General features: G+C 59.7%; 1 protein-coding gene and 1 long non-coding RNA gene across 3 annotated transcripts in view; one reads left to right on the plus strand and one right to left on the minus strand.

Annotated features, from left to right (window-relative positions):
* LOC137456629 (uncharacterized) overlaps positions 1 to 9,177 on the minus strand; it is a 30,733-nt gene extending 21,556 nt beyond the window's left edge. Inside the window, exon 1 of the long non-coding RNA XR_010991060.1 lies at positions 9,032 to 9,177. This is a non-coding gene — a long non-coding RNA (uncharacterized lncRNA). The remainder of the gene's footprint in view (positions 1 to 9,031) is intronic.
* Positions 9,178 to 9,536: 359 nt separating this feature from the next.
* LOC137456628 (class II histocompatibility antigen, B-L beta chain-like) lies at positions 9,537 to 12,481 on the plus strand. 2 transcript variants are annotated; one of them, XM_068168159.1, is made up of 5 exons: positions 9,537 to 9,780; positions 10,082 to 10,351; positions 10,797 to 11,073; positions 11,926 to 12,032; positions 12,241 to 12,481. In XM_068168159.1, the coding sequence occupies exons 1-5, from the start codon at positions 9,690 to 9,692 to the stop codon at positions 12,450 to 12,452; spliced, it is 957 nt and encodes a 318-aa protein (XP_068024260.1). In that variant the 5' UTR covers positions 9,537 to 9,689; the 3' UTR covers positions 12,453 to 12,481. The 2 variants fall into 2 exon arrangements, with proteins under 2 accessions (XP_068024260.1, XP_068024261.1); XM_068168160.1 differs by having other exon boundaries at positions 9,576 to 9,780; positions 10,792 to 11,073; positions 12,241 to 12,328.
* Positions 12,482 to 14,144: the final 1,663 nt, after the last annotated feature.

The following is a 14,144-nucleotide window of genomic DNA, read 5'->3' on the forward strand; positions in this document are numbered from 1 at the left end:
TCTACAAAAGAGTAGTTTGGACTTGGTTTGGAAGTAGGAGAAGTAACTTTTTTAACAAAATATATATATAGCAATAGCAGGGAGGGTTCACAAGGACAAGGGATAAGGATAGATAGGAAAATGTACAAACCCAAGCCTGGATGGCCTTGGATTTCCCTGGATGGAAGTGGATTCAGTCCTTCAGAAAGCTTGGATGCAGCTTGGAGAGAGAACCAGGCCTGACCACGTGGCCAGCACAGGAAACCAGCAGCAGCTGAATGCTCTTTCGAGCAGGCAAGGCAGGAGCAGAGGGCAGCAGCAAATGTCCTCTCTTTATAAGCTTGCTGGGCAGGCAGGGGGAGTGGAATAGAGCACCTTTGACCCAGGGGATCCCTCCTCCTGGGAAGGGGAAACCAAGTCCTTCTCTACCCACCTGGGTCAAGTTTCTTGTGTCCTCCTGATGAGCTGGCCTCTTTCAGCCTCCCCTCTGCCCCCCAGGATGAGTGTAACCCAGCACACCAGGGTACCAGCCAGTCAAGTAAACAACCCAGCCTGCCTTCCCAGGGGCAAACAGCAACATGCACCCCTGCATGGGATGCTCGTGGCACTGACTAGTAAGGGCAGAATTCCAGCCTCACAAATAGAATAGAATGGAATAGAATAGACCAGACCAGGTTGGAAGAGACCTTCAAGATCAAGTCCAACCTATCATCCAACACCACCTAATCAACTAAACCATGCAACCAAGCACCCTGTCAAGTCACCTCCTGAACACCTCCATCGATGGCGACTCCACCACCTCCCAGGGCAGCCCATTCCAATGGGCAGTCACTCTGTGAAGAATTTCTTGCTAACCTCCAGCCTACACCTCCTCTGGTGCAGCTTGAGACTGTGTCCCCTTGTTCTGGTACTGGCTGCCTGGGAGAAGAGACCAACCCCCACCTGTCTACAACCTCCCTTCAGGTAGTTGTAGACAGCAATAAGGTCACCCCTGAGTCTCCTCTTCTCCAGGCTAAGCAACCCCAGCTCCCTCAGCCTCTCCTCATAGGGCTTGTGTTCCAAGACCCTCACCAACTTCGTTGCCCTTCTCTGGACACCTTCCAGCAAGTCAACCTCCTTCCTAAACTGAGGGGCCCAGAACTGGACACAGTACTCGAGGTGTGGCCTAACCAGTGCAGTATACAGGGGCAGAATGACCTCCCTGCTCCTGATGGCCACACTCTTCCTGATGCAGGCCAGGATGCCATTGGCCCTCCTGGCTGCCTGGGCACACTGCAGGCTGGGACTTTCTGGAGGCTAAAGCTCTCTGTTGACAAGATTGCCCACTGGCCAACTTCTGCCTCCAGAAACTTACAAGTATTGCCCCAAGCTGCAAACAAGCCACTCTCTCTTTGCTAGGAAGCCTTCTCATTCCACACACAAGCAAACTAGCAGCCTCTGCAGTCTGGAGAGAAGCCAGCACCCTCCAGAGCCTGCAAAGGAGACGCCTTCGCTGCAGCTCCAGGCGGCCAGCGTCGCATTTGCCAGTCCCACCAGTGGGAGACAGCTGCTGTGTCTCCAGGAGGACTGCAGCCCTGAGGGTGAGAGTGCCCAGGGGTGGGGGAAGGGACTAGCCTGAATCTCGGTAGTCCAAACATCTGCCACAGCTCCAAGCAGCGGAGCCACAACCCTGTGTGCCAGCTTGTAAAGCAGGAACAGTGCCCAGCCGCATCCTGCCCGACCCTGCTCCGTCATGGGGGAAGAGGAATCACCACCTGTGCCTGCTCTGCAGCCCTGTAACCCCCAGGGTACCTCAAAGCCAGGACTAGCTGTGAAAGTTCTGCCAGCTCCTCTGAGCCAAGGGGAAGCTCCATGGCCACTGCACACTGCCCCGAGGTAGCCACCTGAACCCTGCAAGGGAATGTGCCGAGTGGCAGAGTCTGCATCTCATGGTGTAGTTGCCATCAAAGAAGCGTGGGGTGGTGATCCCCAGGGCTGGAGCACTGCACTGCATGCTTCCAATCTCTTTAGGAGAGACAGGCGAGGCAGAAGAGGAGGAGGGGTGGCTCTGGGTGTCAGGGAATCTCTCAAGGCCACAGAACTTGAGGTAGAGGATGAAAGGATCGAGTGCCTGTGGGTTAAAATCAGAGAGAGGGCTAACAAAACTGACATCCTGGTTGGAGTCTGCTAAAGACCACCCAACCAGGATGAAGAGGTAGGTGAAGTGCTCTACAAGCAGCTGGAGGCTGTCTCAAGATCGCCAGCCCTTGCTCTTGTGGTGACTTTAACCTGCCAGATATCTGCTGGGGCCTTAGCACAGCAGAGAGGAGGCAGCCCAGAAGGTTCCTAGAGTGTATGGAGGACAGCTTCTTGGCACAGCTGTTAAGTGAGCTTACCAGGGATCAGGCCCTGCTTGACCTGCTGGTGGGAGATGTGATGGTAGGAGGTGCAGCGACCATGAGACAGTGGAGTTTTCACTATGCAGGGAAATAAGGAGGAGCAACAACAAAACCCTGACCTTGGCCTTCCAGAGGGCAGACTTCAGCTTACTTAAGCAGCTAATCCTGAGAGTCCCCTGGGGAGCAGCACTTAGGAACTGTGACAGTTTCAGGCTGTGCCTTCAAGAAAGATAGCTGCAGAGTTCTCTAGCTGAAAGCTTTGCTGTAAAAAGGAAAACAAAAGGAAGATGTCTACATGAATTTCATTGGTCAGCTGTGAGACTACCACAGCAACAGATCCCTCACAGTCCTTCCTCTCAGCCAGTTCTGCCTCTCTTCTGCTCCTGGCCGGAGTGCATTCTCCTCGGGAGGGAGTTTCTGTGTTACATTCTTCCCTGTGTATTTTTGGGCATACTGTAAATGCTGCATGCTTTGTATATGGAGGCACTACTGGCTCAGAAGAATAGTGAAGAGGTGATTGGGAACAGTCAGCATGGCTTCACCAAGGGCAAATCCTGCCTGACCAACCTGGTTACCTTCTATGAGCAGGTGACAAAATTAATAGATGAGGGGAGAGCAACTGATGTCGTTTACCTGGGGCTGAGCAAAGCCTTCGACTCTGTCCCACACCACATCCTGGTCTCCAAACTGGTGACACATGGGTTTGATGGATGGACCACTAGATGGATAAGGAACTGGCTTGATGGCTGCACCCAAAGAGTGGCTGTCCATGGGTCCATGTCCCAGTGGAGGCCAGGGACAAGCGCAGTCCCTCAGGGATCAGTCCTGGGACCTGTCTTGTTCAACATCTCTGTGGGTGACATGGACAGTGGCATTGAGTGCACCCTCAGCAGGTTTGCTGATGGCACCAAGCTGTGTGGTGCAGCAGACAGCTGGAGGGAAGGGATCCATCCAGAGGGACCTGGACAGGCTGGAGAGGTGGGCACAAGCCAACCTCTGGAGGTTCAATAAGAGCAAGTGCAAGGTCCTGCATCTGGGTCGAGGCAATCCCAGGCACAAATCCAGGCTGGGCAGGGACTGGCTGGAAAGCAGCACTGAGGAGAGAGACTTGGGGGTGCTGGGGGAGGAGAAGCTCACCAGGAGCTCTCAATGTGCACTTGCAGCCCGCAAAGCCAATCAGATCCTGGGCTGCATCAGGAGAAGTGTGGCCAGCAGGTCGAGGGAGGTGATCCTCCCCCTCTACTCAGCTCTGGGGAGACCCCACCTGGAGTACTGCCTCCAGTTCTGGAGCCCCTATGACAAGAAGGATCTGGAGGTGCTGGAACGTGTCCAGAGCAGGGCCAGGAGGATGATCAGAGGGCTGGAGCACCTCTCCTGTGAGGACAGACTGAAGGAGTTGGGGCTGTTCAGTCTGCAGAAGAGAAGGCTCCCAGGTGACCTAATTGTGGCCTTCCAGTATCTGAAGTGGGCTACAGGACGGCTGGGGAGGGACTGCTCAGGATCTCAGGGAGTGATAGGACTAGGGGGAATGGAATGAAGCTGGAGGTGGGGAGATTCAGGCTGGAGGTGAGGAGGAAGTTCTTCACCATGAGAGTGTTGAAGCCCTGGAATGGGTTGTGCAGGGAGGTGGTCGAGGCCCCGTCCCTGGAGGTGTTTAAGGCCAGGCTGGATGAGGCTGTGGCCAGGCTGATCTAGTGTGGGGTGTCCCTGCCCATGGCAGGGGGGTTGGAACTAGATGATCCTTGTGGCCCCTTCCAACCCTGAATGATACTATGATATCTTCATTGCATTTCATTCTGCTTGTCCAATGCAGCAATTTCCTTTGCTCCTCCCACTGAGTGAGCTGTGCTTTACGTGGTGGGAGGGTTAAACCTTCACACTGCCACACACCCTGACGCTTTGGCACTGTGACACCCTGGTACTGTGACACTGTGTGTAGCACTTTGGGCCAGGTGCCCCCTGCTGTGCCCACGTGAGGAACACCTCCCCTGTCCCAGAGGGGTCCAGCCCAGTGGGTGGACACAGGAAGCTGTGCATTTCATCCCATTATGTCCTGCTCCCTATAAACTGACCTGCAAAGTCCTGCAGTTCCTCTTTCTGCCCTCACTGCTATCTGGTAATGGGGGGAGCTATCTCAGGGCCTTTTGGGCCTGGCTAGGGCCAAGGCCAGGGGGAAGGGCAATCTCACATCTGGTCAGCTGAGATTAGCCTAACAGTGGAGGGGAGGGGGAAGAAAGAGCCCTGGGGGGTTTGGTTGTACCCTCAGGTGGGGATGGGATGCTTCTGGGTATGCTTTGGGATCTCTTTTGTCACCGTGCTCGTGGTTCTCTGTAAAACTTTCACTGCTTTTCCATTGCAACTTTCCACCACTTTGTGCAATCCATTTGTCTGAGTCTTATTTTCTGCCCGTGGTGGGAGCATCAGCCTCTTCAACTCACCACACCAACTCACCCTGGGGCTGCTGGGTTAAGATGGTGACCTCTTGACTGATGCCTTGGGAGGAGGTTTTTGAGCTGCTGCCACCTTCTGGGCTGGTTTCTTTCTCTTGGTGGAAGTCCCTCAAGCAGCTGCTTCGTCCAAAAAAGGAGCAGGAGCAGAGGGGAGACCCTGAAAGCATCCCAGGTCAGGTTGGACTGAGATCTGAGCAACCTGATCCAGCTGGAGACATGGAGCAGTGACCTTGAAAGGTGCCTTCAAGCCAGACCACTCTGTGAGGCATTTAAGGATTCTGCAGAAAAGCTGAGGGAGGAGAAAGGAGAAGGGAAATCTGCAGGACAGGTTGGGGGAGATGCCTCTCCTCCAACCCCTTTTGCCACCGAGGTTGGAGGACTTGGAGATGCAAGTCTGGAGCAGCTCCCACATCCCCCAACCCTTAGAGGTGCTGGAGAACATAGGGAAAGTTGACATCTCCTCTGTAGGAGCTGAGGCAGGATGGAGGCTCCCAAGAGACTCTGAGCTCAGAACATCCTGGGCAGGACAAGCTGAGGATGCCAATGTGCCACCACCCAGCACCAGGCCTCCTGGGTGTGGGCTGAAAAGCCTTGGGCTGGTTGGGGATGGAGCTGGGAGAGCTGAAATTGGTGGGATCCCAGATGTTCACATCCACCACCTTGCCCTGGACCAAGCAAGGAGTTACAGGCCAGGAGCTGGGGGAAAACCTCAAGGAAAGAGAGGGGGGAGGGTGAGCATTGGGCTGCAGTGCGGTGGGAACCACTGGCAGAGGTGGTTATGCCCAACCCAAGAATCACAGAGTGGTGAGGGCTGGAAGGGACCTCTGGAGATCATCTGGTCCAACCTCCCTGCTGAAGCAGGTTCCACATCAGGCTGCACAGGAAGCTATCCAGGTAGGGTTTGGAAGTCTCCAGAGAAGGAGACTCCACAACCTTCCGGGCAGCCTGCTGCAGGGCTCCAGCAGCCTCCAAGTGAAGAAGTTTCTCCTGAAGTTCAGGTGAAACCTCCTGGGCTCCAGTTTGTAGCAGTTGTCCTTTCTCCTATCCTTGGCCAAGGTCCAGGGTGTCTTGGAGCAGCAGGGGGTTGTAGCTTTGCTCCATTCTCCACATCCCAGCAGATCCTGGCCAGAGTTTGGGATGCAGCCACATTCCCAGTTGGGGCTGGGAAGCTGGAGTGGAAAAGCCTCTTTGCCTTGGAGCTCATGGAGGGTGAGTTGGGAACCTGTAGAGATGGACACTGGGGGCACCTCACAAAGCCCCCTGGGTGGGAGACCCCCAAACTGCATCTGGGGGCAGGACTTTTCCACCCTCCAACACCTTCCCCCTCAGCACCCTGGGCTCTGGGTCTCACTTGGAAGGGTCCTGGTGAGCCCAGAGCAGCCCCTGGCAGTGACTCCTCACTGTGTCCCCTCTTCCTGCAGACAAAAGTTGCCTTTTTCTCACTTTTCCCCCCAGAAGTTGGATTTTTCCATTTCCCAGCATGATTTGGGTGTGGTCAGGGCCAGAGCCCCCAGAGAAGGAGACTCCACAACCTGCAGCCTGCTCTGAACCCTCACACCAAAGGAGTTTCTCCTCATGTTGAGAAGGAAATTCCTGGGTTCCAGTCTGTCTGTCACCCTTTGTCCTAGCACTGGGCACTGAGCCCAGCCCCTTCCTCTTGCCCCCTTCCCCCATCCTCAGATATTTGTCATCATTGAGCAGATCTCCTCTCAGGCTGCTCCTCTCCAGGCCAAACAGCCCCAGGGCCTCAGCCTTTGCTCCTCACACAGACATTCCAGGTCCTTCTTCATCCTCACAGCCCCCACTGGACTCTCTCCAGTAGTTTCCTGTCCCTCTTGAGCTGGGGAGCGCAGACCTGGACACAATACTCCAGCTGTGGTGTCACCAGGGCAGAGCAGAGGGGCAGGAGAACCTCTCCAGACCTGCTAGACACAGGGGGCAAGGAGAGGGTCTCCCCTCTGCAACCTCCTCTGGCCTTGTAGAGTCTGCAGCTCCTGCACTGCCCTCAGCTCACAGCTTCCCTCCTGCCCCTCTGGCTCCCCTCGGCTCCAGCACCTCACACCCAGACCTTTCCTTCCTCTGCTCTCCAGCACTGAACCTCAGTCGATGCAGTTCTTTCCCTTCCCATTTCTCCTCTGCTCTGCTGTCAGCTGAAGGGTTGGTTGCTGAGAGAGCTGGCAGACGAACTGGCCAAGCCACTATCCATAATCTTGCAGCAGTCCTGGCTCACTGGAGAGGTCCCAGAGGACTGGAAGCTGGCCAACGTGGTGCCCATCCACAAGAAGGACTGGTTGGATGAGCCAGGGAATTATAGGCCTGTCAGCCTGACCTCAGTGCCAGGCAAGATCATGGAACAGGTCATCCTGAGTGCAATCACACAGCACTTACAGGATGGCCAAGGGATCAGGCCCAGCCAGGATGGATTTAGGAAGGGCAGGTCCTGCCTGACCAACCTGATCTACTTCTATGATCAAGTGACTGCCTGGTGGATGTGGGGAGGCCTGTGGATGTAGTCTACCTGGACCTCAGCAAGGCCTTTGACACTGTCCCCCATAGCAAACTCCTGGCCAAGCTGTCAGCCCATGGCTTGGATGGGAGCACACTGCATTGGGTTAGGAACTGGCTGGAGGGCTGAGCCCAGAGAGTGGTGGTGAATGGTGCCACAGTCAGCTGGCAGCCAGGCACCAGTGGTGTGCCCCAGGGATCAGTGCTGAGCCCTGTGCTCTTTAACATCTTTATTGATGATCTGGATGAGGGTATTGAGTCCATCATCAGTAAATTTGCTGACACCACCAAGCTGGGGGCAGGAGTTGATCTGCTGGAGGGTAGAGAAGCTCTGCAGAGGGACCTCGACAGGCTGGACAGATGGGCAGAGGCCAAGGGCATGAGATTGAACACATCCAAGTGCCAGGTTCTGCACACTGGCCACACCAACCCCATGCAGAGCTACAGGCTGGGGTCAGAGTGGCTGAGAGCAGCCAGGCAGAGAGGGACCTGGGGGTACTGGTCGATGGTAGGCTGAACATGAGCCTGCAGTGTGCCCAGGCAGCCAGGAGGGCCAATGGCATCCTGGCCTGCATCAGGAATAGTGTGGCCAGCAGGAGCAGGGAGGTCATTCTGCCCCTGTACACTGCACTGGTTAGGCCACACCTCGAGTACTGTGTCCAGTTCTGGGCCCCTCAGTTTAGGAAGGAGGTTGACTTGCTGGAACGAGTCCAGAGAAGAGCAACAAAGTTGGTGAGGGGTTTGGAACACAGCCCTGTGAGGAGAGGCTGAGGGAGCTGGGGTTGCTTAGCCTGGAGAAGAGGAGACTCAGGGGTGACCTTATCACTCTCTACAACTCCCTGAAGGGAGGTTGTAGACAGAAGGATGATGGTCTCTTCTCCCAGGCAGCCAGCACCAGAACAAGAGGACACAGTCTCAGGCTGCACCAGGGGAGGTTCAGGTTGGATGGTAGGAAGAAGTTCTATACAGAGAGAGTGATTGCCCATTGGAATGGGCTGCCCAAGGAGGTGGTGGAGTCGCCATCATTGGAGGTGTTCAGGAGGAGACTTGATGGGGTGCTTGGTGCCATGGGTTAGTTGATTGGGAGGGCTGGATTGGTTGATGGGTTGGACACGATGATCTTGGAGGTCTCTTCCAACCTGGTTTGGTTTATTCTAAATAAAGGTTTTATTCTAAATGCCCAAGAAAAGGGCAAACAAGAACAGCAAAGGAGCTGCTTTGTGTCCAGCAGCAGCTCGGCAGCACAGCTGCTCCAGATGCAGCATCGCTCTCCAGCTGCTCTCCACCTCCTCCCTCGGCAGCTTTCCAAACCTGGACTTCTTCTGCGGGTTCATGCTCTACAAATAAGGCTCAGCCCTGCTGCCAGCCCCGCGCCAGGCTCCGGCACGGCCCCAGGGGTCCGGGGCTCTGCCCGACCCACGAACACCGCCCGGGACCAACCTGAACCCGGCAGCCCCACGCGGCCGCGGCAGCCCTCGCTCACCATTTCCACTCCCTGCTGGGCACAGCCAGCGACGCCCCGAGACAGCAGCTCCGCTCACACCTCCCCTCCCCTCCCCTCCTCATCCTCCTTCTCCTCCTGCTCCTCCTCCTCCCACAGGCAGGAGCAGAGCCGGCGGCAGCCAACCCAGGCAACAGCACAGCCCTGCCCCCAGCAGCGGCTCGGCCCCGCCGGGCACTGCCCAGCTCTGCTCCCTCGTTCCAAGGCCTTCTCCTTACCCAGGGGGCCCTGGCTGGCTGCAGGCAGAGGAGCGCAGCCCACAGCCGCTCTGGGCTCCGCTCACCCCAGAGCCTTTCCCTCCCTGCTGCCCCTCGCAGATGCTCCCCCGCGGCTCGCAGCCCTGCCGGCCGCTGCCCCTCGGCAGCCCTCGGGGCGCAGAGCGGAGGCACGGCCTGGCGAGACGGCACCGCCCCTCTGCGCCATTGGCTGCCTCGCCCGCCACCCCCAGACTCTGCACGCTGATTGGCTGATCTGCACAGGGCTGGGCGGGCACTCTGCGCTCTGCCCCTCCCGGGGTCCCCCCAATGGGGAGCAGGCTGCCAAGGGGGCAGCGATGCCCTCGGGCCGCGCACGGAGCTGCAGAGGGCTGTGGGCAAGGGGCAAGTGGGGGCTGCCCAGGCCGGGGAGCCCCAGAGCTGCTGGGGCCAGCAGCCCCCTCCCTGGGGACAGTGCTCCGGCCGGGGCAGAAGCGGCGCTGGGAGCCCTGCGGGGCTCGGCTCTGCCTGGTGACTGCTGGCGCTGCCCAGCCCCGCTCCTTACTGGCCGTGCTGGGGCTCCCAGTGCCATCCCTGGGCAGGGCTGGAGCGAAAGCCTGCAGGGACAGAGTCCAACGCACTCAGCGGTCCCAGCATCTGTGCAGCCTCAGCTCCCTCAGCCATGGAGCCTGCTGCGGTGCTGGGAGCTGTGACCCTGCTGGTGGCACCGGTGGTGCTGGGAGCCCACCCGGCTGGTGCTGAGAAGCTCTCAGGTGGGCTCAGAGTTGGGCACGGGGAGGAGATTGCTGGGCTTGGGTGCCACAGGTGCCCTGGGAGGCGCTGGGCTCTGCTGTGCCGTCCTGCCCCCCACTCCTGGGTGCCAGTCCCTCCTCCCTGCCCCCTCCCTGGCTCTCCGCAGTGCCCAGGCTGAGCGACGGAGTCCCCTCGGGGTCAGGATCCCCGCAGCGCTCCTGTGGCAGCTGCGTGGCACTGGGGAGGGGGCGAGAGTGGAGACGGGGAGGGGGCTCCACGGTGCCTCGCTGCCCTGCCCTGCCCTGGCCCCTACCCACGCAGGGGTTTTCCTGGAGATGGAAAAGGCTGAGTGTCAGTTCCTCAACGGCTCCGAGCGGGTCAGGTTTGTGGACAGCTACATCCACAACCGGGAGCAGTATGTGCGCTTCGACAGCGACCTGGGGATCTTCGTGGCCGACACCCCCCTGGGCGAGCGCCAAGCGCAGCACTTGAACAGCCTGCCGGAGTTCCTGGAGCAGAAACGAGCTGAGGTGGACACCTTCTGCCGGAGCAACTACAAGGCAGTGACCTCATTCGCCGTGGAGAGGAGAGGTGAGAGCGTGGCAGGACCTTTCCCGGGGCACCGGGCACAAGCCAAGCCCTGGAATCTCTCCAGAGAAGGAGACTCCACAGCCTCTGTGGGCAGCCTGCTCCAGGGCTCAGAAGCCTCCAAGGCGAGAAGGTTCTTGTGATGGAAGCTGCCGGGTGGCCCTTTGTGCCTGTGGCCCCTTGTCCTTTGTGTGGCTGCAGAGAGAAGAGCCTGGCCCCAGCCTCTTGCCCCCCAGGCTGTGGCTCTTGCTGGGCACAGAGAAGATGCCCTGGGCTGGCAGGAGGGCAGAGCACGGCTGTGCCTCACAGGACTTAGCGAGTCCCTGGGCATGTCCCGTCCTGCATGGCGACACCGGGGCCAGCCCCGGGCCGGGCTGGGGGGCAGGGTGGCCCCTGCCTGGTCTCTGTCAGCCCCTTCCCTGTCGGCTCTGGCTCTCCCCCAGTGCAGCCCCGGGTGCAGATCCACCTTGTGCAGTCGAGCTCCCTGCCCCAGAGCCCCAGGCTGGTTTGTGCCGTGATGGATTTCTACCCCGCGGAGGTGGAGGTGAAGTGGTTCAGGAACGGGCAGGAGGAGACGGAGAGCCTGGTGTCCACGGAGGTGCTGCCCAACGGGGACTGGACCTACCAGGTGCTGGTGCTGCTGGAAAGCAGCCCGCAGCCTGGGGACACCTACCTGTGCCAGGTGGAGCACAGCAGCCTGCAGCACCCCATCAGCCAGCGCTGGGGTAAGGCCCTGCCCTGGCCCCGGGGCAGCCTGGGGCAGCTGGGGGGCACAAGGTGCTTGTGGGGTCCCCATCTCCCATGGAGCCCTGCTGGGGAAGCTTGGGAGCTGTGGGGCTGCAGAGGGAGGGTGGTGGATGGGAGCTGTGGGGCTGGAGGGGGAGGGTGGTGGATGGGAGCTGTGGGGCTGCAGAGGGAGGGTGGTGGATGGGAGCTGTGGGGCTGCAGAGGGAGGGTGGTGGATGGGAGCTGTGGGGCTGCAGAGGGAGGGTGGTGGATGGGAGCTGTGGGGCTGCAGAGGGAGGGTGGTGGATGGGAGCTGTGGGGCTGCAGAGGGAGGGTGGTGGATGGGAGCTGTGGGGCTGCCGAGGGAGGGTGGTGGATGGGAGCTGTGGGGCTGCAGAGGGAGGGTGGTGGATGGGAGCTGTGGGGCTGCAGAGGGAGGGTGGTGGATGGGAGCTGTGGGGCTGCAGAGGGAGGGTGGTGGATGGGAGCTGTAGGGGTGCCAAGGGAGGGTGGTGGATGGGAGCCGTGGGGCTGCAGAGGGAGGGTGGTGGATGGGAGCTGTGGGGCTGCAGAGGGAGGGTGGTGGATGGGAGCTGTGGGGCTGGAGGGGGAGGGTGGTGGATGGGAGCTGTGGGGCTGCAGAGGGAGGGTGGTGGATGGGAGCTGTGGGGCTGGAGGGGGAGGGTGGTGGATGGGAGCTGTGGGGCTGGAGGGGGAGGGTGGTGGATGGGAGCTGTGGGGCTGCAGAGGGAGGGTGGTGGATGGGAGCTGTGGGGCTGGAGGGGGAGGGTGGTGGATGGGCTCTGCCTTGACTTCAGCCCTCAGCCCCCTCCCCACTCTCCTCCCCACAGAGCTGCCGGCAGAGCCCGGCCGCAGCAAGATGCTGACAGGGGTGGGGGGCTTGGTGCTGGGGCTCCTCTGCCTGGGCCTGGGGCTCTGCCTCCACCTGCGCAGCAAGGTGAGCTGGGGGGAGGGGACAGCAGCTGGGGGCCTCTCTCTGCCCAGAGAGGTGCTGGAGGCTGCACCTCTGGAGGCTTTCCAACCCCCCCCCCCCGGCCATTGTGCTGCTGGGTGATGGCCTCTGGGTGGGGGTTGGACTCGATGCTCTCCAGAGGTGCCCCTGCCCCCCACCACTCTGTGCCTCTGGGATTCTTCTCTCCCCTTAGGGCTCCTGAAGCAGCTCCTGCCCCTGCCCCCCTGCTCGGCCACTGGCTGCCCTCTGCCTGGCACCACCCTGTGCTGCAGCCCCACGGCCCCACACTGCCCCCCGGGCTCGGCCCCTGTGGCCCAGCCCAGCTCGGCTGTGGCTGCTCAGCAGCTGGGGGCTCTCCAGGGCCGTTCCACACTGGCCCTGGACTGCTGCAGCTCTGCCCAATAAAGTGTCCCAGGATGGCTTCTTTAGCCTTGCCTTGGAGTCATGGAGCCATGGAATCCTTCCCTTGGCAAACACCTTTGGGATCATCCAGGCCAAGCCTCCAGCCAGCACCACCCATGGCCACTCAAGCACGGCCCCAGCACCGTGTCTGCACCTTGCTTGGACACCTCCAGTGCTCACCCAGTTCAACCATCATCTGCCTCTGCCAGGGCTGCTGCTAACCCATGGCCCTCAGCACCGCATCCCTGTGGCTCTGAAACCCCTCCAGGGATGGGGACTCAGCCCCCTCCCTGGGGAGCCTGTTCCAGTGCTTGAGAGCCCTCCAGGGAAGAAGTTTCTTCTGAGGTCCAACCTAAACCTCCCTGGGGGCACTTGAGGCCATTTCCTCTGGTCCTAGACCTTGTTCCCTGGGAGGAGGGGATGACTCTCCCCTGGCTCCAGCCTCCTCTCAGGGAGTTGTAGAGAGCCAGAAGGTCTCCCCTCAGGCTGCTTTTCTCCACACTAAACAGCTCCAGTTGCCCAAAGCCACCACCCCTGCAGTGCCTCCACGTTGGGTGGTTGTTGATCTGCTCCAAGGTAGGAAGGCTCTGCAGGGAGCTGGCCAGGATGGATCAATGGGATGAGGTTCACCAAGGCCAAGTGCTGGGTCCTGCACTTGGCTCACACCAACCCCAGGAACCCTTCAGGCTGGGGCAGAGTGGCTGAGAACTGCCCAGCAGGAAAGGACCTGGGGGGGGTTGGTGCCAGCAGCTGAAGATGAGCCAGGGAGTACCCAGGTGGCCCTTGGAGGGAGGGCTGAGGCCTGGGCCCCCAGCCCCAGGGCTGAGGCAGAGAAGAGGCTCCCAAGTGTGGTGGCTTTGGGGTGAACTATTCCCCCTGGCAGGCAGCTGACAGCGCCCCCCCGCGGGCACTTGGACCTCCTCAGCTTGGCTTTGGTGGTTGCTGTCCCACAGGAGAAGGCAGAGCCCCTGTGGCCTGCCCCATCCCCCCCCTTCCCTTTGCTGATGGCTTCCTTGTTGCCCAAATTCTCCCAGTCTTACAGCAAAATCATTTCCCCCTCCTCAGCTTCTGCTTCAGGCTCTCTGCTCCCCACACAAGCTCAGATCATCACAGCATGGTGAGCTTGGAAGGGACCTCTGGAGGTCATTGAGTCCAAGCCCCCTGCCAAAGCAGGGCCAGCCAGGGCAGGTCACACAGGAGCACATCCAGGCAGGTTTGGAACCTCCAGGGAAGGAGACTCCACAACCTCTCTGGGCAGCCTGCTCCAGGGCTCTGAGCCCTCACACCAGAGAAGTTTCTCCTCAGGCAGAGGTGGAACCTCCTGGGTTCCAGTCTGTGTCCACTGCCCCTTGTCCTGTCACAGGACACCACTGACAAGAGCCTGGCCCCAACCTCTTGCCCCCCACCCTTCAGATATTGATCAGCTTTGATCAGATCCCCTCCCAGGCTGCTCTTCTCCAGGCCAAACAGCCCCAGGGCTCCTCAGCCTTCCCTCCTCACAGAGCTGTTCCAAGCCCTTCATCATCCTCATAGCCCCCATGGGACTCCCTCCAGCAGTTCCCTGTCCCTCTTGAACTGGGGAGCCCAGAGCTGGATGCCAGACTCCAGAGCTGGCCTCAGCAGGGCAGAGCAGAGGGGCAGGAGAACCTCCCTTGACCTGCTGGCCACACTCCTCATGCACCCCAGGAGAACATT

Source organism: Melanerpes formicivorus, unplaced genomic scaffold (assembly GCF_026170545.1).
Source record: "Melanerpes formicivorus ecotype bairdi unplaced genomic scaffold, bMelFor1.0.p_v2 SCAF_134, whole genome shotgun sequence".
In the NCBI taxonomy this organism is placed as follows: Eukaryota; Metazoa; Chordata; class Aves; order Piciformes; family Picidae; genus Melanerpes; species Melanerpes formicivorus.